Source organism: Halichoerus grypus, chromosome 5, assembly GCF_964656455.1.
Source record: "Halichoerus grypus chromosome 5, mHalGry1.hap1.1, whole genome shotgun sequence".
In the NCBI taxonomy this organism is placed as follows: domain Eukaryota; kingdom Metazoa; phylum Chordata; class Mammalia; order Carnivora; family Phocidae; genus Halichoerus; species Halichoerus grypus.
This window is the reverse complement of record NC_135716.1, coordinates 112,634,044-112,657,803: the sequence shown is the minus strand read 5'-3', so window position 1 is coordinate 112,657,803 and position 23,760 is coordinate 112,634,044. Positions and strand designations below refer to the sequence as shown.

General features: G+C 34.4%; 1 protein-coding gene across 1 annotated transcript in view; it reads right to left on the bottom strand.

Annotated features, from left to right (window-relative positions):
* HFM1 (helicase for meiosis 1) overlaps window positions 1-23,760 on the bottom strand; it is a 112,953-nt gene that overhangs the window by 32,278 nt on the left and 56,915 nt on the right. The window contains exons 24-30 of the mRNA XM_078072777.1: window positions 13,197-13,294; window positions 12,983-13,114; window positions 10,389-10,474; window positions 10,075-10,158; window positions 9,761-9,918; window positions 8,200-8,303; window positions 7,579-7,725 (exon numbers count right to left, since the gene is read on the bottom strand). Of these exons, the coding sequence (XP_077928903.1) occupies window positions 7,579-7,725; window positions 8,200-8,303; window positions 9,761-9,918; window positions 10,075-10,158; window positions 10,389-10,474; window positions 12,983-13,114; window positions 13,197-13,294 (809 nt within the window). The remainder of the gene's footprint in view (window positions 1-7,578; window positions 7,726-8,199; window positions 8,304-9,760; window positions 9,919-10,074; window positions 10,159-10,388; window positions 10,475-12,982; window positions 13,115-13,196; window positions 13,295-23,760) is intronic.

Sequence of the window (23,760 nt, the reverse complement as noted above, 5' to 3'; positions counted from 1 at the left end):
TTCAAAGCATTGTGGTCCAAAAATATGAAGAGAATGATCCCCATCTTTTGGTACGAGTTGAGACCTGATTTGTGACCCAGTATGGGATCTATTCTGGAGAATGTTCCATGTGCACTCGAGAAGAATGTGTATTCTGTTGTTTTAAGATGGAATGCTCTGTATATATCTGTGAAGTCCACCTGGTCCAGTGTGTCATTCAAAGCCCTTGTTTTCTTGTTGATCTTCTGCTTAAATGATCTGTCCATTGCTGTGAGTGGGGTGTTGAAGTCCCTATTACTATTACTGTATTATTATTGATGTGTTTCTTTAATTTGGTTATTTATTGGTTTATATAATTGGCTGCTCCCAAGTTAGGAGCATAAATGTTTATGATTATTAGATCTTTTTGTTGGATGGACCCTTTAGGTATGATATAATGTCCCTCTTCATCCCTTATTACAGTCTTTGGTTAGTATCTAATTTGTCTGATATAAGGAATGCTACCCCAGCTTTCTTTGGATGTTCATTAGCATGATAAATGGTTCTCCACCCCCTCACTTTCAATCTGAAGGTGTCTTTAGGTCTAAAATGAGTCTCTTGTAGACAGCATATGGATGAGTCTTGCTTTTTTATCCAATCTGATACCTGTGTCTTTTGATTGGAGCATTTAGCCCATTTACATTCAGGGTAACTAATGAAAAATATGAATCTAGTGCCATTGTATTACCTGTAAAGTCCCTGTTTCTGTAGATTGTCTCTGTTTCTTTCTTGTCTATGCTACTTTTGGGCTCTCTCTTCACTTACAAGATCCCCTTTAATATTTCTTGCAGGGCTGGTTTAGTGATCACAAATGTTTTAGTTTCTGTTTGTCCTGGAAGCTCTTTATTCTCTCCTTCAATTCTGAATGACAGCCTTGCTGGATAAAGTATTCTTAGCTGCATGTTTTTCTTATTAAGTACCCTGAATATATCATGTCAACCCTTTCTGGCCTGCCAGGTCTCTGTGGATAGCCCTGCCAGCCTAATGTTCCTACCCCTGTAGGTTAAGAACCTCTTGTCTTGAGCTGCTTTCAGGACTTTCTCTTTATCCCTGAAATTTGCAAGCTTCACTTTTTTTTTTTTTTTTAAGATTTTATTTATTTGACAGAGAGAGACACAGCGAGAAAGGGAACACAAGCTGGGGGAGTGGGAGAGGGAGAAGCAGGCTTCCCGTGGAGCAGGGAGCCCGATGCGGGGCTCGATCCCAGGACCCTGGGATCATGACCTGAGCCGAAGGCAGACGTTTAACAACTGAGCCACCCAGGCACCCCATGAAATTTGCAAGCTTCACTATTATATGTCAGGGTGTTGATCTATTTTTATTGATTTTGAGGGGAGTCCTCTCTACCTCCTGGACTTGAATGCCTGTTTCCTTCCCCAGATTAGAGAAGTTCTCAGCTATGATTTGCTCAAATATACCTCTGTCCCTCTCTCTTTTTTCTTCCTCTGGGACCCCAATAATTCTAAAATTGTTTTGCTTTATGGTATCACTGATTTCTCAAAGCCTCCTCTCATGGTCCATTAGTTGTTTTTCTCTCTTTTCTTCAGCTTCTTTCCTTTCCATCAACTTGTCTTCTATGTCACTGACTCTCTTCTGCCTTATTTACCCTAGCTGTTAGAGCATCCAATTTAGACTGCATCTCAGTTAAAGCATTTTTAATTCAGGCTGATTAGATTTTATATCTGCACTAAGAGATTCTCTAATGTCTTTTAAGCCCAGCTAGTAGCTTTATAATCATTATCCTGAATTCCAGGTCTGACATTTTACTTATATCCATATCAATTAGATCTGTGGCAGAGAGTATTACCTCTGGTTCTTTCTTTTGCTGTGAATTCCTCCTCCTAGTCATTTTGCCCAGAGAAGAATAGAGAACGAGAGAACAAAATAAAAAATATCAACCACAATCCAAGCAAAATATACATTAGACAAATCTGTAGAGGTCAGAAACCAAAAAAGAAAAAGAAAAAACTAAAAAGAGGGGGGAGAGAATATAATCTCCCAGGTGGACAAAACAGGGTGATCCACTTGGTCCTGGGTATATCTTGGTCTGTTTGTTAGAAGACACTAAATCCCAAAATTGTAAAGAAAGCAAAACTGATATAAAATAAAATTGAATACAGTGAAAGGAAGCCAAAAATGAAAAATATACCTATAATGTGTAAATGTAAAAATGAAAGTCAAAAAAGACTTAAAAACAGAGTTGATATAAGAAACTAGTTGAAAAGAAAAAAAGAAAAAGAAAATTATAAACTGAAAGATAAATGAATCATGAGAAAAAACCCTTGAATTCTATATACTATTTTCCCTAGTGCTGGAGTTTTGCAGTCCTGTGCACTCTGCAAACTTGGTGTTGGCTTGTTGTTCCAGGTGGTCTTCTGGGGACAAGGTCCTGCTGCGCTGATTCTCAGGTGTCTTTGCCTGGGCGGAGTTGCACCGCCCCTTGCCAGGGGGCCAGGCTCAGTGTAAGCTGCTTCTGGTTGCTCTATGTAGCTTTTGTTCTCCGAAGGCTTTCTATGCCTCTTTAGAGGATGAAAAGAAAAGTGGCCAGGCCCTGATCTCCAGCCCCAGAGCTGAAAGATCACAGCTCCCTCTCTTCAGTAAACCCTCAGGGATAAGCAGTTTTCACTTTTGTGTGTGCCAAACTCTGCAGACTCCTGCAGTGCACGTCTGCACTGATCCTCCCAGGGGAAGGCAGGGGTGGTAGCATTTCTGCCCTTTTGTGCTGTGGTTCAGTTCATGGCAAACAGAACTGACAGCCCCCTCCTGGGCTCACTGACCATAACTGGTTTCCCTACTTCAGTGCTTGGGAACTCTGCTGGCTCAGGCACCCCCATTCTTTCTGTGACCCCGAGGATCCTGAGACCACACTGTCCCACCTAGAATTCTGCCCCACTTCACCAACTGAGCACCAATCAGGCAGGGATGTCTCTCACTGGAGCAGACTTCTAAAGGTTCCGATTTTGCACTCTGGGACTGTATCAACTTCCAGTAGCTGGCTTATGGAGGCTCCCTCCCCCTGCCATTTATCACCTGATACATCCCCTCGGATTCACTTCTCTGCACCTCCTACCTTGCAAAAAGTGGTTGCTCTTCTATTTGTAGAATTCCAGCAATTCTTTTCTTACATCTCAGGTTGAATTCATAAGTGTTCAGAATGGTATGATAGTTATCTAGCTATATTCAAGGGACCAGATGAAACGAGGTCCCCTACTCTTTCACCATCTTGCCTCCCTCCTCCCATATGAATTTTAAAATCAGCTTGTGAATTTCTGCCAAAAGCAGAGCTAGGATTTTGATAGATTGCATTGAATCTGTGGATTGATTTGGAAAATGTTGCCACCTTAACAATATTAAGATTTATAATAGGACATCTTTCATTTATGTCTTCTTTAATTTCTCTCAGTGGTGTTTTGTAGTTTCCTGTGTTCACATCTTGCACTAATTTTATTAAATGTATCCTTAAATATTCTATTCTTTTTAGTACTATTGTAGTTTTTTTATATTGACTCTGTATCCAGCGATATTTCTAAATTTATATATTAATTCTAACAATGTGTCTATAGAGTTTTTTGGATTTTCTAGTTATATAATCATGTTGCTTTCTTTCTTTTTTTTAGATTTTTATTTATTTATTTGACAGAGAGAGAGAGAGAGAGAACGAGCATAAGCAGGGCGAAAGGGAGGCAGAGGGAGAGGGAGAAGCAGGCAAGGAGCAAGGAGTCCGATGCGGGACTTGATCCCAGGACCCTGGGATTATGACCTGAGCCAAAGGCAGACGCTTAACTGACTGAGCCACCCAGGTGTCCCTGTAATCATGTTGCTTTCAAGTAATGAGAGCTTATTTCTTTCTTCCCAATCCTTATCACTTTTCTTTCTTTTTATTATATAATTGTACTGACTAGGACTTCTAGATTTTTTTTTTTTTATTTGACAGAGAGAGAGAGATAGCGAGAGCAGGAACACAAGCAGGGGGAGTGGGAGAGGGAGAAGCAGGCTTCCCGCTGAGCAGGAAGCCCAATGTGGGCTCGATCCCAGGACCCTGGGATCATGACCCGAGCCGAAGGCAGACGCTTAACGACTGAGCCACCCAGGCGCCCCTGACTAGGACTTCTAGCACAATGTTAAATAGGTATAGTAATAGAGACATTCTTGTATCATCCTCCATCTAAATGGGAAAGTTTTTAAATGATTTCACCACTGTGCATGACATTTGTTTTATATATATATATATATATATATATTTAATAAAAAATGAACACTAAATTTCTGTCAAACTTCTTTGACCTCTATCAAGAGGATCACATGGTTTTCTTTTTTTTTTTCCTGTTAATGTAGTGAAATACATTGATCCATCTTTGAATGCTAAGGCACTCTTGCATACATGGATAAGCCATACTTAATTGTACTGTAGTATGCTTTTTAAATATATGGCCAGATTCTACTTGCTAATATTTTGTTATGAACTTCTGGATCTATTTCCATGAGGTACACTGGTGAATAATTTCCCTTTCTTTTAATGTCTTTGTCAGGTTTTGAAATCAAGATCCCCATGTTGGTTCTGTTCAAAAAAATTACATCAGTAGACTATTCTTTCCTTCTCCATTCTCTGAAAAATTTGGGTAAGTTTGATATTATTTTTTCCTAAATGTTTGGGGAAATTCACCAGTGAAATCACCTGACCCTCAGGATTTCTTTGTGGAAAGATTTTTAATTGCTTCAATTTCATTACTAGTAACAGACTACTAAAATTTTCTATTTTTTCCATCAGTAAGTTTTGCTTCTGAAGGATTTGTTCATTTTTACCCAAATTATGTCAAATTTATTGGTATAAAATTATTCACAATATCTTTATCTTTTTGATGTCTGTAGTGGTATCCCCTTTTTCATTTTTAATATTAATTTGTATTTATCTCTTTATCAGTCTTGATAAGGGCTTTTTAAATTTATTCATCCTTTCAAAGAACCAAATCTTAACTTAGTTGATTTTTCTGTTGTACATTTACATTCTATATTTCATTCACTTCTGCTTTTCTCTTTATTATTTCTGTCCTTCTATATTCCTCATATTTGATGTGCTATAGTCCTGAGGTAAGAACATTTTTGCATTTTAATTCTACATATATTTAAAACTCTAGAAGTCATTTCAATTACTGTTTTAAAATAGTTGATTTATAGTTAGCCATTTATTTGCCATTTCTACAGTTTTTCATTCCCTCCAGCATTTCTGCACTTTCATCTGTGGTCATTTTCCTTTAAGGAACTCCCTTTAGTATCTCTTTTACTGCAGGCCAATAAATTTAGTAATAGTGATGGAGTGCTTCAGTTTTGTTTTGTTTTGCTTTTCTTCAAAGTGTCTCTGTTTCACTTTTATTTTTAAAGATATTTTTCACTGGGCACAGAAACCTAGGTTGGCAGCATTTTAAAGCATTTTGAAGCTGTTGGTCCATTACCTTCTGTTTCTATCATCATAGTTGATAAATCAGCTATCAGTTTCACTGTTGCTCCTTTGATGCTAATATGTAGTTTTTCTGTGTCTGCTTTTAAGATTTTCAGCATTTTGCTATAACATGCCCAGTTGTGGTTTTCTGTGCATTAGTCTCCTGGGGTTTGCTAAAATTCTGAATCTATGAGTTGATGTCTTTCATTATTTTGGAATGTTCTTAGCCATTGTCTCTGAATATTGCATTTGTCCCATTCTTTTTCTTCTGTGCTTCAGAGATTTTAATTATGCATATTTTAGAACTTTTGAGTATTATGCTTTTTTTGTGTGTTCTTTCCATTCTCTTATCTCTGGGCTTTAATTTGAATATTTTCTCCTGATATGTTTAACAGTTCACAGATCCTGAGTTTGGCTATATCCAATCCATTATTAAACGTACCAATAAGTTTTTCACTTCAGATAATGTATTTTTCAATTCAAGAAAGTCCATTTAAATCTCTGTATGGATTACAATTTTCTGGTGAAATTTCCCAGCCTTTCATACATTTATTTTTTTCCTTTATTTTCTTGAAAATATTAATCATAGTTATTTTTTACAATCTTTAAATGCTAGCTCTCTTATTTGAATCATGTACAGAGCTGCTTAATTTCTTTATATTGTTAATTATAAGTCATATGGTCTTGCCTCTTTGAAGGTCTCATCATTTTTTTTTGTATGGCAGACATTGTGTCTGTAGATTCCAGATTATATTTTCCACCAAAGAAGGTTTCCCTTTTCCTCTGTCAGGCAAACATGGTGAGTGGCTGATCACATAAACCCCTTCTGAGAGCACGGCATACTCAGGCTTTTAATTAAGAGCTTACAGGTCCTTGACTCCTCAGTCCTGAAATGGTTCTCCCTCTAGAATTTTAGTTCCTTTAGTCTGCTTTCACAGATGTCCTAAAAATTATAATATTTATTACTTAGGTAGGCTTTATAGTTGTTACTGTGAATGCACTGGCCTGCCACAAACTACTGCATCCTACCCAGAAATGTTAGCTCTTCTGTGCTCTTTGTTTGTTTGTTTGTTTGTTTAAGACTTTATTCATTTATTTGAGAGAAAGAGGCACACGAGAGACATGAGCAGGGGGACAGGCAGAGGGAGAGGGAGAAGCAGACTCCCGGCTGAGCAGGGAGCCCAAAACGGGGCTCAATCCCAGGATACCAGGATCACGACCTGAGCCAAAGGCAGATGCTTAACCAACTGAGCTACTCAGGCACCCTCTTCTGTGTTCTTTAAAGAGGAGGAGATGAGTGTTCATGGGTTCACAGAATAATTCTATATGTGCTCTTCCTGCCTTCTTTCACTGCAGTTACTATTTATTATAACTACCAATTCAGAAAGCATAACTGTCTAGGTTACTTTGGTAGGAACCACTGCTTTCACATTCCTCAGTACCTATTAGTTGCTCCCCTTACTTATATGGTAATTAGCAATCTGAATATTAACTCAGGATTGGATGATATTAGTTACTATTAGCTTTTTATGTGTAAGAGTAATATATGTTTTTTCTTAAATCCTTACCATTTACAAATATATACTGAAACATTTACAGGGGATATGATATGATATCCAATTTTCTTCAAAATATAGAAGGGGAAAACTGAAGAGAGGTATAGATGAAACAATATAAGCCATGAGTTAATCCTTGTTTAATTTAGGTAATGAGTACATAAGGGTTCATTACACAGGTCTGTCTACTTCTGTGTATGTTTGAAATATTCCATAATAAAAAAAATTAAAGTTCACTGTCACCTGGTTTGCCTCATCAAATCTATAAAGTCTTATATATCATTTGCTCTTCCCCAACAATGTGCATAAGAATAGAGTGGGTATGAAAAAGGGGCACTGTATATCAAAAACTAGTCAAATAATTTGTGCTCCAAATATCACCCCAGTTTGACAAATATTAGTTGTAAGAAAGAATTCCTACTATATATTGTTAATGTAATTATTATGAAGCTTAAATATCTAATTCCCAAGTATCTACATCTGAATGGAGCAGTACTATAACACTGATACTCCTCCCTAGCCGTAACTTTGCTTTAATGAAATACAGGAATAAATATAGCTATTTACCTTTATTGGGTCCTGATACCGTAGATCTATTTGAATGTTTCGAATGGGAAATCTCTGTTTCTGATTTTTTTCGCATAATTATTTGACTTCCAAGCCTCTTGGGTCCTAAGTAAAAGACTGTAAATTTCTGCTGAATATCAAGTCCAACTGAAAAAAGGAAAAAAAGTATACAAGGATTTAAGTCATATAAATCTAGCCATGAGATCATTTATTTGTTTTTATTATCCCTCATATTTCTATACCTTTTGAAATGAAAGAGCTAACAAGTCCAGGAAATAAAAATGTAAAAAAAACAAGAGTTAAAAAATATAACAAATTAAAATTTATACATCTATCATCATAAAAATAAAAATCAATGTTCCTACAACAATTGAAATTTTATTATCTTGGAAAATAAAATACCTATAAATGAACAGATACAATTTTAATTTTTTTATCTTAGTCCATGCCATCTTTTACATATCTAAATACATGAAACTTCCTTTAAAATTATTCATATTATTTAAATAACTTATTTTTACACAATATCATTTAAATTGTTTTTCTGTTTCAGCATGAAGGAAATTTTTAAATGTTATCATATTCTTTACATTTATGTGTTCATTACTTCAATGAACTGACCATATTCAGAACTAATTAGATTTAAGCTAAGATCTTCAGATTTAAAAGCTCTCTTCACATCAATCTTTTTAGTCCAATTTCCAGCTTTTAGCAAAATAGAATCCCTGAAAAAGAATAACATATCATTTAAATAGTGATCCAAATACTAAATGAAATAATACATTAATCATCAAGGGCAGATTGACCCTTAGATAGGTCCTATCTGGTAGTAAACTGAAGTCAGTACTGAAAACTACTAGCTGCAAATTCTGAGAAGGGAGAAATGGAGTGTCAATGGGGCTACTGCAACCATAATTTTCTAACTACACATTGACCAAACAGCTGATTCCAAGTTGCATTGCCTCATTTCAGGCCCACCTGAATATATAGTTGATATCAACAACCCATGAGCTTGCCCCTAAATCACTACCACTTTTAAATGGCTATATATAGGATACACGAATTTGTGAGAACTTGAATAGTATCTTTAAAATTCATATAAAATAGTCTATATCCAATAACATCACAAACCAGCAACCAATTTTGTGATTGAACTTATTTTAGCTTTATATAGTCAAGACTGTCTTCAGACTTGTCACAGAGAACAAAGATTTGTACAATGACATATTCTCTATAAATGTGTCACAGCTAGGTGCAGTAAAGTGGTTAACAGTGAAAGGGATGTTCTATTAGGCACCATAGTCCCTTTAGGAACCTTGAATAGACTATTTTGGGAAGGTATCTTCCAATGCTCTGGCAACAATGAGATTCCCATTTCAGAGTCACTGCTAATCCTGAACTCACAAGTAAAGTAATATGATTAGGAGCATAGGCTCTGAAGTAAGACTGCGTGGGTTAAAATCTAGACTTTGCTATAAACTACCTATATGACCTTAGACAAATTAATTAAACTCTCGGTCTCAATTTCTTCCTCTATTAAATTTAGATAATGATAGCATCTGTCTATACAAAGATTAAACAATTCATTATCTGGAACCTACAAAGAGCTCAAAAAATATTAGCTATACCTATAACTGCTAACCTTAGAGTTTGCCTGTGGCATCCTGGGAGAAAATAACAGTATCAGAAAAAAGGCTGATGTAAAAATCATAGAATGGCATGCTAGAGAATCAGGTGTAAGGGAAGGTACCTCCTTTATATATTTGAACTGGTTGCCTGATCTTACCATGGAGCTATAGTAGTTTGTTGGATTTTAATTTGGAAATATTAGGTATATCTTGAAGGAGCAGGAGGAAGATAATGAAAGAGTAGTAAGGTTGTGAATGACTGGGGAAAAGCAACAAAATAAGAAAGTTCAACAACAGTGGGGTATAGCTACTCCTAAAGGTCATTTATTCACTTGTTTCAAACCTTGGTGATAGATTTCACACTTTGTTCATTTGAGTACTGACAACAGACCCAATGTTAATACCTTCTTTAACAGACAAGAAACTACTCCATTTCAGGGACAGGAAAATGTAATTTAATTAATCCCACAGTGATTTTAGTACTGTTTCTCAGCAGAATTTTTCTTTCATAGTATATGCTTAGAAATAAAATCAAATGGAAATTGTACACTTACATAATTTTGTGCTTAAAAACCAGCTGATTATCTGCATCACCTATGATTAAGGTAACATAGTGAGAATCTGGTGCTGTTCTTTTAGTTTGTAGCTGTTCAAAGTTTCTTAATATAATGGTCACTAATATTTCCGCCATGGTATCACTATATCTTGCAATCTTTAAAAAAAGGATAGGCATAAAAAGTGTTAAAGATAACCTTACTACTCTTATTCAGCTCCAAGTCAGCTATGGATAGCTTTATTCCTGAAAAGACAATGAAAATACCTAAAAAACAAACAAACAAACAAACAAAAAAACCCAAAAAATATTTACCTGTTCCACTTCAAGTTCATATTTTGGTAGATACATCACTGTTTCTTTTATTTGCGTTCCAAAAGGGGGGTGTCTATTTAAAATCTAAAAACATTTATATCATTATATTCTTACCACAAGACTAGAAGTTCTTTTAGTAAAACACTTTTTAGCATCAATAGTTTTAATAATGCTTATTACCCAAAACCTTAAATTAAAATACTTATGATTATGACGAGGAAAACAATTTTTTAGAAGAAATAAAGATATAAAAGGTAGGCTTTAAAATTTAGGTAAAATTCAGGTAACATTAGGAATAAGTGAATATTAAATACCAGTTCAAGTTCCCTTGCATCTGTTTCTTCTATTTTTTTAAAGGAGGTCAAACCTGCATTTACCATTGCATTTGACAATGTTATACCTGTGGAAAATTAATCAAATAGCAGTTTTAAACAATCCATTTTAAACTAAATCTATACTTAACTTTTCAATGACATTAGTAAAAAGTTTTTTTAAAGATCCAGATTAATAACTAATTTTTGAAGTTTTATAAAAAAGTTTTCAGTTCAATTATTTGGGCTCTGACATTCAATTGTTCATATTTATTTTTTCAAACTGAAATAAAACATGTATTTGCTTAATAGAAGAAAGAGGAACTCTTTGGTCCACATGATGATTTAACTCTTATTTTTATCATATGTCATCCATAGAGAAAGTACCAAGCAATTCCTACTGTTACGTATTACACTCATATTTGAAAAAAAGACAACATGATTTATGGATGGGAATATTGCTTCATAAAGCTATGGCTCTCTATTTCCATCTTAGAAATAGAGTTCTAGGTTTCTGTACTGAAATCAGATAATTTTACTCTTCTGTCTAAAATTTCCAATTCCTTTCCATTGCATTTAGAATAAAGTGACAATTTCTTACCATGACCAAACTCCCTTACCTATCTGACTTAACCACAGCCTACCTGTCCCATTTAATTTCCTACCATTCTCCTCTTGCTGACTACTCTCTAGCCACATTTGCTTTGATTTTGTTCTTCAAATATATCAAGTTCACTTCCATCTTTGCACTGTCTCTGTTTCTTTATGCTTTAAGAAACTGGAATTTAAAATTCTTACACTCACAAATGAATTTAACCAAACCCTGAAATAGGAGATACTGTCAGAAGTATAAAATTCCAAAATATTACAATCTTGCCTAAGGCACATATATTACTGGTGGGGATATTACACTATTTCTTTTTCCATACCTTTATCCTTGGGAATTTCTCTTATTCTTTCTTAAGATACAACTCCTAGTATTAATAATTCCTTCATGTTCATTTTCCCTCAAAACTTTTCTTGAATTTTAATTTTTTATAAACATTGCTGAAAATCAATTTGTATTCATTATTTTTTTCCTGATGCTCAGGAAGAACTTAGATTTGCTTTTTTATTTTGATTCTCCCATTTTTCTAGTGTATGAATTTTGGTGGGCAATTTTTGCTTCTTTTTCTTCAGCCATACTGAGTAAGTGTAAAAAACACATTGGTGTTCGACAATTTGGAAGAGATAGGATGCAAATGATGCCTGATTGACAATATTCTAGAAAGTCAGAAAGACTCTTTTTCAAATATAATGAAAATTTTCTTAATAATCATTTAACTTAATTTCTAAATTTCTGTAAGTTGTTATTTCCTAAATGTTGTATGGAACCTCCTTCCCACTTTAGAACTCATCTTTTTGAGATGGGTGCAGCATCTGGTTCGCTAGGACTTCAGTAGAAAGGTGAGTCTTAACGTCAAGAACCCCTCCTCTAATTTGACCTTACTTTCACCATCTAATCCCCATCTTCACCCCAGTTCCCAGGACTGGTCAGTTCTCTGCTATCCCACTGATTTCAAACTTCAAGGAAATAAAAAAGCACTTCCTCACAAAATAGCTGGAGATCTTTGTTCTAAGGAATAATGAGACAATCCCTAATAACCGAATATATAATTTTTTAACGTCCCCAAGATGCATATAAAATTATAAAGCTAACAAAGCTGTCAGTCATGGAATAACAACTCTCTTCTTAGAGCGAAGGAGGAATAGGATCACAAAATCAAAGGCACCAAACTGGAGAACTCTAGAGTACTTAGTTATACCCCAGTCTTTGTAACTGGCACCCTCTAGACTTTTTCAGTACATAACTTCAGCTAGATCTCAATAGATAGGAAATAATTAGGCACAATCTTTTGTCTACAGAATCTCTATGAAGATCAGTGCGAATATTGTCCTATTACTGAAAAAAAGAGAAAAAAGTTAAGATATAAATAAGTGACATAATTCTCTGTAATGAATTAGGAATGGCTAGGATTGCTAGCTCTGTACCTTGTCATTGAGAGCAAAACAATCATAAAAGTGGAAGAGACAGCAACACATAGTTACCTAATTACTAAAACAAACTTTCACTCTTGACTTGAGAACAAATTTAAAAATAAGAGTATTCATTTTTATTAGGGGGCGCCTGAGTGGCTCAGTTGGTTAAGCATCTGCCTTTGGCTCAGGTCATGGTCTCAAGATCCTGGGATGGAGCCCCACATCAGGGCTCCCTGCTCAGTGGGGAGTCTGCTTCTCCCTTCCCTCTGATCCTCCTCCCTGCTCATTCTCTCTCTCTCTCTCCTCTCTCTGCCCCAACCCTCAAATAAATTTTTTAAAAATCTTAAAAAAAAGAGCATTCATTTTTATTAGTTTCCCAATTGATTTCAAATAGAATCCTTCAGGCAGGAGAAAATGAAAATCAGATTTTCAAGAGAAGTAAAGTTCAGTACCTTATTTATACCTACAAACACATTTTTTCTTAAGGTCTATAAACACCATAGGATAATTTTCCTAACAATGAAAAACAAAATAAACTGCAGACATTGACAAATTGCCTGCCTGTATTCAGTACCTACCAATTTTTTCCAGCTGTTTGGATATATGTAGAGAGTTTTCCCAAAGTTTGCATCTAAAACATTTAGCTAATATCAAACTGTTCAATAGTACAGCAAACTTCTTTTCTTGAACAGCCACAAAATCTGACAACCCTAAAAAAAAGTTTCCAATGTTAAATCTAGTATAATAGTTTACTGGGAAAAATATTGAAAATCCATTAATCCTATAACATACATCTTGTAATTCGTGAGCCATTTCTGAAAATCTTCGAGGTATCTTGTGTCAAAGCAAAGTCTTGAATGGGAATGCATCCTAGCTGAGCCTGAATAAGACTGAATGAAGGAAAGAAGAAATTTCATGATTTTCTTTTAAAAACTATTATCTCATAGTATTTGACATCATTGATTGAAGTATCTCTTCTTAAAATTCCTCTCTGCCTTGATTTCTGTGACCCTAGATGATTCTTTATCTTGCATCATTATTGTTACAAGTCATTGTTAACTTCTTTCCAACCTCTAAAAGTCCCCTTCTTATTCCTCTACTCTTCTTCATTCCCTCAACCTCTCCTTTTCTCAAAAATCTCATTTCTTCTCAAGACTTTCATTATAATCGCTAGATTGATAAATTTCAAATGCTTACAGGGCACTCTCACTTAGACTATTTCTTTAACCTCAACACATCTAAAATTGTTGTCATATTCTCCTCCAATAGAGTTCTTTTAGCTCTACATATATGTTATTATAGAAAAGCAAGGCACTTTGTGTAACAAACAAATATTTATTAAGTGCCTATGAGTGACAAGCAGAGTATTAGGTCTAAAGATTCTGTTCAACATATGAAGGTTGGTAACATATTAGTTATTAGAAACTAGCAGTTGCTTGGCTACAAAATTTGAGGAGCGGGTGGTAAGAAGGGAGAAAAGGAACTAACGTACATTGTACCTACTATATCCCATTTTGCCTGTTTACTTTTCTAACCAGACAATGATGTGCAACTCACCCTATGGATCTAACTAAAATTATCAGACTTATATTAATTTCTTGAAGGTCTCTTGATAAGTCAGGTATACAAAGAGAGCAGAATAATAGTTATATTTCATGGTTTAGTTTTAGCAAACAATATGTGAAAACAGAAGGTAGTAACCAACTCACTTCTCAGAATGGATGCATATAGCTGAAACTATAGACTATTTAATTCTTTTGGCTATAGTATATCTTTTGAAAGTTATTTTATATTATCTATTAAGAAATGGTTGTAAAGAATAATCTAAAACTTGTATGGAACCACAAAAGACCCTGAATAGCCAAAGCAATTTGAAAAAGAAGAACAAAACTGAAGGTATCACCATCCCAGATTTCAAGATACACTACAAAACTATAGTAATCAAAACAGTATGGAACTGGCACAAAAACAGACATATAGATCAATGGAAGAGAACAGAGAGCCCAGAAATAAACCCATGATTATATGGTCAATTAATCTTTGACAAAGGAGGCAAGAATATGCAATGGGAAAAGGACAGTCTCTTCAATAAATGTTGTTGGGGAAACTGGACAGACACATGCTAAAGAATAAAACTGGGCCACTTTCTTACACCATACACAAAAATAAACTCAAAATGGATTAAGGACCTAAATGTGAGACTTGAAGCCATCAAAATCCTAGGAGAGAACACAAGCAATAATTTCTCTGACATTTTTCTAGGTAAGTCTCTAAGGCAAGGGAAACAATAGCAAAAACAGCTAATGGACTACATTAAAATTAAAAGCTTCTTCACAGCAAAGGAAGCAATCAATGAAACAAAAAGACAACCTACTGAAAGAGAGAACATACTTGCAAATGATATATCTGATAAGGAGTTAATATCCAAAATATATAAAGAATTTATACAACTCAACACCAAAAAACCAAACAATCCAATTTAAAAATGGGCAGAAGACATGAATAGACATTTCTACAAAGAAGACATACAGATGGCCAACAGACATATGAAAAGATGCTCAACATCACTAATCATCAGGGACATGCAAATCAAAACCACAATGAAATATCACCTCATACATGTCAGAACATCTAAAATCAAAAACACAAGAAACAAGTGCTGGTGAGGATATGGAGGAAAAGGAACCCTTTGTACGTACACTGCTGATGGGAATGCAAACTGGTGCAGCCAGGAGAGATCTTAAACGGCTCAGCCAAAGATAATAATAATTATTAATAACCATTTCTTGAATACTTAGCTCCAGGCACTACATTAGATGCTTTGCATACCTATGACAGAAAGTGCTAGCTGACTTTCCCATTATCTGTTCTTACCTACACACGAAGATTGTATTTCTCAGTCAACTTTGTAGCTAGATACAGCCCTGTTACTAAGATTAGTTAGCAAACTAATAAAAATGATACAAGAACTTTCCAAAAGACTTCTGTATTCTGGCCAACTTAGTAAAGGAAGGATTTTTCCAAAAAGATTTGTGTATAAAGAATAGAAATCCCTCAAATGAATCCTAACTCAGGTACCACATCTTAATCTAGACCAAAGTAACTATTTGGTTTTGTTTTAAATAGATCTATTTCCTCTTTCATCATTTCAATTAAAGACTATAAACAAGAACAATAACAAAAGAAATCCTGCAAATGAAGGAAAGTTAAAGGTGTATTATGAAGCTGTACAACACTTTTGAGAGGAGAAGAGTTATTCTGAAGCCATTTTTTTCTGCTTAAGCATAAAATAAGAATGCCCAAAGAAACACCTGAGACAAAGGATCAAGATAGCACATGGAGCCTTCTATATACTTACTCTTCTTCAAATTCCCTGAAAGGATGGACATACGTATATGTGTGCTTATGTGTGTATGTCTCCAGCCATAAGACTACAGGAAAACAAGAAAGCATGCCACTGGTAGACCAGAAAGTTTAATGTTAGAAATAAAATCTATGAAGAGGATCAAATCTATGAGAAAAATAAAACTGGAGGAAATTATCCATAACACATGCAGAAGAATCAATAGACATAATATTGTAATAACTGGCAATGGAGGGTAACTACATTTATCATGGTGAGCATCATGTAATGTGTAGAATTGTTGAATCACTATGTTGTACACCCAAAACTAACACAACATTGTATGTCAACTATACTTCAATTTTTTAAAAAACTCTTTCCTTATAAAAAAAAATCAACAGATTAAGGAGAGAGAGTCCTGAGATACTTGTCTGAGCAATTTACTGAAATGTTGTATTCTTTTTTTTCCCCCCACAGGTGGTATTTCTTTGTTTTTTTTAAATTTTATTATGTTATGTTAATCACCATACATTACATCATTAGTTTTTGATGTAGTGTTCTGAGCAGGTAGGTAGTCCACCCCTGCCACTCTCTCATTTGTGAAAAATATTAGGCAGTTGTGGTATGTTTTAAGAGGCTAACACAGGAGTGTAGACATTGAGGCCAGAGAGGCAGGTCAGCGCTCTAGGTAATAACAAACACCCAGGAGAGGTAAGGAGACTTTATTCTTTTCTTTTTTAAGATTTTATTTATTTATTTACTTATTTGAGAGAGAGAGATTGTGGGGGTGAGGAGCACAGGGAGAGGGACAAGCAGACTCTACGCTCGGAGAGAAAGTATAAAACGTGGAGGAGAGAGTCAGAAGTTCCAACATTCATCTAGTAGGAGTTCCAGAAGGAGTGAACAGAGAGAATAAAAGAGACATAATTAACTTATAGAAGAAAACTTCCCAGAGCTGAAGAAAGATACAAGTCTACATATTAAGAGAGTCCCCAAAATAAAAAATAAAAATACACACCAGACCTTCATGGTGAAATTTCCTAACACAGATAAAGAAAAAAATTATTTTAATATTCCAAAGAGAGAAAAAAGTTATTAACAAAAGACTGAAAACAAAACAAATTGGGTCACCAAGAATGGATGCAAGAAGAACATTACCAAAGAAATTTCTTTTTTTTTTTTTTCCAAAGAAATTTCTGAAGAATAATTTAGCCAAACTCATTCAAATGAAAGGGCAAATTATATTTTAGGCTGTCGGGCTCCCTGCTCCACAGGAAGGCTGCTTCTCCCTCTCCCACTCCCCCTGCTTGTGTTCCCTCTCACGCTGTGTCTCTCTCCGTCAAATAAATAGATAAAATCTTAAAAAAAAATTACTTAAGAATGTACCCGCAGAATAAACTGTATATGTAACAAAAAGGAAGGCAGAAATTTTAAAAAGCAAGAAGTAAGCAAAGAAATCAGTGAAAAAAAATTAGGTAAGTCTATAATCTTTAATGCACACTAAAATATTTTGAAGTAACAACTGGAACTAAAATCCCAAAGATCTGAATAAACATGGGAGAGAACAAAAAGTAGGAGGGAAGTGAAAATGTGGTAAGGTTTTGACTCACAAGGGGTAAGTTTAAAATGTTCATTTTCTATAGATATTGGTGGAAAAATACAAATCTACATATGCAATATAGAATTTTAAAGGAAGAGCTAGCTAGAAGAACAAAAACAAAACTTGATACATCCAAAAAGAGGCAGAAGAGGCAAAAGAAAAAAAATTAGTGAGAAAAAAGAAATAAGCAATAATAACGCTAAGAAAACGTAAAATAAGGGTAAGTCTAAACATATCAGTAATTATAATAAATGTAAATGTACTGAATTCCTCAAAAGAATTCTGAGATCGGATTAAAAAATAGTAACAAAATCTAGCTATATGTTATCTATACAAATTATATTTAAAATAAAACAATATGAAAAAAGAATAAAAAGATATACAAAATAAAACTAGCAATATTAATATTAGACAAAATAGAATTAAAAGCAAAAAGCATTCAATAGGACAGTTAGTTGACTCATCTACCCAGCTCCTTTCCATCTAGCAGCAGATAGGACAAGATAGGACAAGAAAGGCAACATGGACATGTGAGCCTATTGTTCTGTAGTATCTAAAATATGTCTAAATATACAGGTTAAGTACAACTCCTTTTTTTTTTTAAGATTTATTTATTTATTTGAAAGGGAGGTAGGGGGAAAGAGAGAGAGAGAGCATGAGCAGAGGGAGGGGCAGAGGGAGAGAGAGAATCTCAAGCAGACTCCCTGCTGAGCACAGAGCCAGACACAGGGCTTGATTTTACGACCCTGAGATCATGACCTGAGATGAAACCAAGAGTCAGTTGCTTAACTGACTGAGCCACCCAGGCACCCCTAGTACAACTCCTTTTATGCACAATTCTAAGATGATTTCCTTATGATCTGCTCCTTTGTTTATTCCATAACTCCTACTAAACTTTTATAGTCATTCTCACAGTCCACACCTAACTAGACAATATGTCACTCTTCTGCCTACTGCATACCTGTTCCTTTTTTATCTGCTTTTCCAAATGTTCTAGGGATGTATATATTCCCTTGAATCACCTGATGTCACATTTCTAGATCCATTATATAATCTTACTATATTTTCCTTAAACAATATAATAAATTTCTCTTTTGAATAATAAAACTCTACATGAAAAATGAGAGATATCTCACTTTGAGTAACACAATTAGCAAACTACTCTTAGTGGCAAAATATACAACTTAGTGCCTAGGAAACACATCATTCATATATTCATTTACAATTCACACAGAACAATCATAAAAATTAACCATGTACTAAGCCACAAGTAAAATCACAATATATATCATAAAGCAGAACACTGACAGGCCACATTCTCTAATTACAACCCAATAAAAGTAGAAATTAACAATAAAAGAATGACTTTAAGAATTTTAAAAAACAATTTTAAATAATTCTTAAAGAGGAAATTAAAATTAAAATTACCCTTAAAAAGAATAGAAATAGATTTAAAAAATCTATAGAACAATGCCAAAGTGGTACTTACTAGAAAATTTGTAGTCTTAAATATTTTATGGAAAACAAGAAAAACAAAATAAATGGAGCAAACATATAGTAAAAAAAAAAAATTACAAAAAGAAGAAAGTAAAAGGAAGAAAATAAAGATAAAATTAGAAATTAATGAAATAGAAAAATAAATGGCTTGAAAAGATCAAAATATAGAAAACTTTGGAAAATCCAATTAAGAAAAAGAAGAGATGACACAAATAATATTAGGAATTAGAAAGTTGACATTATATTTTCAGAGGGAATTTTTAACTTATTAGAGAACAAAATATGTCAAACAGACAAGCTGGATGAAATTAATGCTATCTCAGGAACATATAAGTTAGCAAAAATTAATTCAAGAAAAGTTAGAAACCCTGCAAAAAACGAACATAAAAGACACTTTCAGATTCACGACAATGACAACCCAAAATAGGTTGCTCTCTACCCTGAACTCAAACCTGTTTTTACATATAAGTAAGTGAGAAGGAAGATAATAGATCCCAGAACCTAATCCCAAAAGTGTGAGGAATTCCTTGGTGGTGCAACACTGGATACTAGACCCTGAAAAACAGTAATGAGACAAGGATGTTTGCTCTGAAACTAAGGACAGTATATTAGAAGTTTCACCTACAAGTTAAGAAAAAAAAAAGAGTTTTAACTATTAGAAATCAAGAGATAAAACTATCCCTCTTTATAGATATGATTGTCTCTCTGGGAAATCCCTGCAAACCAAATGAAGGACTTCCAGTACTCTTGAGAGTTCAGTAAGATAGATAAAACAATCAAAATTGAAAAACCAGTGGCCTTAAAACAAAAACAAAAACCCAGTTTTTGTTATATACCATCCATAACTGATTACAAAATACAATGTTATGCAATTTTTAAAAAGGACTCTTCTGTTCACAATATCAAACTCCATAAAATACCAAGAAATAAACCTACCAAGAAATATAAAACTAAATGGTAAATTACAAAATGTCACAGAAAGACATAAAAACCTGAATAAATGGAGAAAGATACCATATTCTTAGACAGATTCAGAACTGTAAAAACAAGAATCTTCCAAAACTAATCTATAAAACCAATTTCAACAGAACTTTTTACAGATCTTGATGAACTAATTCTAAAATTCACAGGGAGGAAAAATAGCCAAAAACATTTTTAGAAGAACAAAAAGGAGGAACTTGCCTTATATCACAAAACTTCCAATAAAAGAATAGCAAGTAAAACAATGTGGTATTGTCATAGCAACAAAATAAATAGACTAGACTAACAGTTAAGTGTCCAGAAACAGATCATTAGGAATTTAGTTTATGAGAAGGTGGCATTTCAAAACAGTAGGCAAAGAGGGGCGCCTGGGTGGCTCAGTCGTTAGGCGTCTGCCTTCAGCTCAGGTCATGATCCCAGAGTCCTGGGTTCGAGCCCCACGTCTGGCTCCCTGCTCAGCGGGAAGCCTGCTTCTCCCTCTCCCACTCCCCCTGCTTGTGTTCCCTCTCTCGCTGTCTCTCTCTCTGTCAAAAAATAAAATCTTTAAAAAAAAAAAAAAAAAACAGTAGGCAAAGAGAAAATAGCAACATATTTATCAAACACTTCTGACTACCTTTCAGGGACAAAATATAAATTCCTAACTTATACCATATAAAAAATTAACTCCAGATGCCTTATAAGAAGACTACAGGTAAAAATAAAATGGTTTGCAAGTATTAGAAGAAATGATAGGAGAAGTCTCTGTGGCAGAGACTGCTTTGCCTACCCAACATTCACTCTCTTTCCTTCTTAATAGCAGAACCCCAATTTTAATCTAGGCACACTACTGCCAAGATATTTCCTAGTCTCCTTTGCACTTAGGGGTAGTCATATAACTAGTGCAAACTGTTATCAGGACTTCCAAGAAGTCTACTAAAAGAGAGAAGATACTCAAATGTAACGGCTGAAGACCTCACAGTCATTTTGGACAATAAGGTGACCTTGAAATAGAAGTTATGTGTGATGGCAGAACTGAAAGATAGAAACCCAAGTACTGATGATACCATGAAGCCACCATATCTACCTTAGACTATCCACTTTGAGCTCTCTTCTGTGAAAGAAAAGTAGCCTGTCTTCTTCAAGCTATTGTTAATTCATTTTATTACATAGTTTTACATAGTTGAACCTAATCCTAAGAAATACAGGATAGGAAAAAACTTCCTAAAAGACAAAACCTAGAACTTATAAGGAAAAGATTAATATGTATGATTTTATAACTGTTTAAAACTTCTGCATAAAACCAGATAATACATATATTTCCTCCTAATAATCAGGGATTTGCAAATTTTTAAATATAATTTTCACCCATTAGATTGACAAAACTTTAAAGATACAAAACAAGTATTAGGATGTGTGGAAATAGTCACTCTTTTTACACTATGGGTGGGAATTGTAAATCAGAGAAGCCTTTTCAAAGGCAATTTGGCAATATATATTAAATATTCTCATGTATATACATTTTCACCCAGAAATCTTTGAAAAATATGATATAAACACCAGGAAGCTCATTTCAGCACTATTTGTAATAGTAAAAATTTGTAACCCATCTAATTCTTCATCAACAAAGCAGTGGTTAAAAATTATATTTATAGACTACATTGCTATTAAAGTATACGTTGCCGTTAAAATAAATAAGGTTGACGTGTATATATACTGATATAGAATTTTTTTATTTTATTTTTTTATTATGTTCAATTAACGAACATATAGTACATCATTAGTTTTTGATGTAGTGTTCAACAATTCATTAGTTACGTTATTACACCCAGTGCTCATCACAACACATGCCCTCCTTAATACCCATTACCTGGTTACCCCCTCCCCCGCCCCCCTCCCTTCTGTAACCCTGTTTGTTTCCCAGAGTCCAGAGTCTCTCATGGTTTGTCTCCCTCTCTGATTTCTTCCCATTCAGTTTTCCCTCCCTTCCCCTATGGTCCTCATGGCACAACAAGAACAATAATTATGATTTTTTTGGTAGTAGACATTACATAGGTTTACTAGCACACATACTTGTGCTAAATAAATAGGAAATTGGAAGGATGCACAGCAAATTACTGGTAATAGCTACTTCTGGGGAAGAAAGATGGGGAGGTCAAGACAGAACTTACTCTCTGATTTATAAATTTTTGACTCTTTAAAAATTAATCTATGCCTTACTTATATAATAACAAGAAACAAATGAACAAGAAAAGAAATCACTGATTTGAAAATACATCTTATGAGCCAATTGAAAAATACCAGTTAAAACAAACAGAGCTACTGCTGAGTACAAAAGATCTGGGAATTAAAGTTATGAAAAATAAAAAACAGCCTTAAATTAAAGGTCAGAAACTTGGAAGAATAAAAGTTTAAAACTAAGAAGATTAACATCTACTTAAAAAAAAAAAAACAGATCTGAAATTCAGCACAGTAACAGGGATCTGAGAGACACATGAAAGTGGTAACTATTAGCCATCATCACCCACCAAAAAACTGTACATTTTGGATTAAGAAAAGACTCCACACAGTTCTCTCTTCCTGGTCACACTCAAGTAGATGCAGAAAGGTGGGAAATTATAATAGGAAACTAAATTATGATATTTATAAAAAATTATAAAATCATCAATTCTAAAATCTGACAGCCCCAATCAAAATAATGTATGACCCAATTTAAGGGAAGGTAAATGGAAGCATTAAAGCTGCAAATAGGGCGCCTGGGTGGCTCAGTTGGTTAAGCGACTGCCTTCGGCTCAGGTCATGATCCTGGAGTCCCGGGATCGAGTCCCACATCGGGCTCCCTGCTCAGCGGGGAGTCTGCTTCTCCCTCTGATCCTCCCCCTCTCATGCTGTCTCCCATTCTCTCTCTCAGATAAATAAATAAAATCTTTAAAAAAAAAAAAAAACTGCAAATAAAGTGTTCCTAAGAAGATGCTTGTGGAAATATACCTTGATTTAATTTGACCCAATAGCTGATGCAACAGAGTATATGGGAAAAAAATCATTGAGAGAAGCAAGAGACCTAGGTTCTAGTTCTAGCTCAGTCTCTAATATTGCAATAAAATCTTGGGAAAATCACAGCTTATCTGGGCATTACTTACTTCATTTGTAAAATGAAAGGATTAGACTATATAGTCTCTAAGGGTATTTGAATTTCTAGAAAAATATAGCTAAGAAACAGAACATTAACTTCTGTTGTCCAAGCTATAGATCTGCCTGTTGAGCTGTATACAACTGTGAGAAGTTTGTTTCCAGGACTTCAAGGCATGTGGGAGATAAAATTCAATGGAATGTAAGGAAGTATCCTGGAGAGAGTGACCTCCTCTACCTAAGGAGGAAAAACAAATTCTTTGGATAACAGGTTTTATTGAAGTACATAAAAAAGTCATCTCACATGAAATCACATCATCTAAGTCAAAAAGTTTAACAGTAAGACCTAAATACTCAGAAAATCAACCACTAAGGCAAGCAGAAAAGAATATCATTGTATTTGTGATGGCAAACTGTAAAAGTCACAATTTACAATGTAGTCTTAGTTTAATCTTCTAATTACTATTCCTCTATACAAACTTCCCATTCTCGGTAGAATAGACATTCCACTGTCATATATGCATTCTCTCACTCATGTTTTTACTTTTACTATTTGTCTCTCCCAGAATGCCACTATCATTTAATATACATCTATTATATGTGTTTTCATACTGTCCATTATCTTTATACACATGGTTCTCATTCAAGATAACTTGAAAACTCCTGATGATAACAAACTTAACTTTCTTTTCTATCATTACCTTGCTTTAGCAGAACACACTCTCAAAAAATGTTTGTTGATTTAAAAAATTCACAAATCATCTATTTTATTTGAAGTCAGGGTTTTGGACATTAATTTCACATCTATATTCTGACACCTTATTTTTATG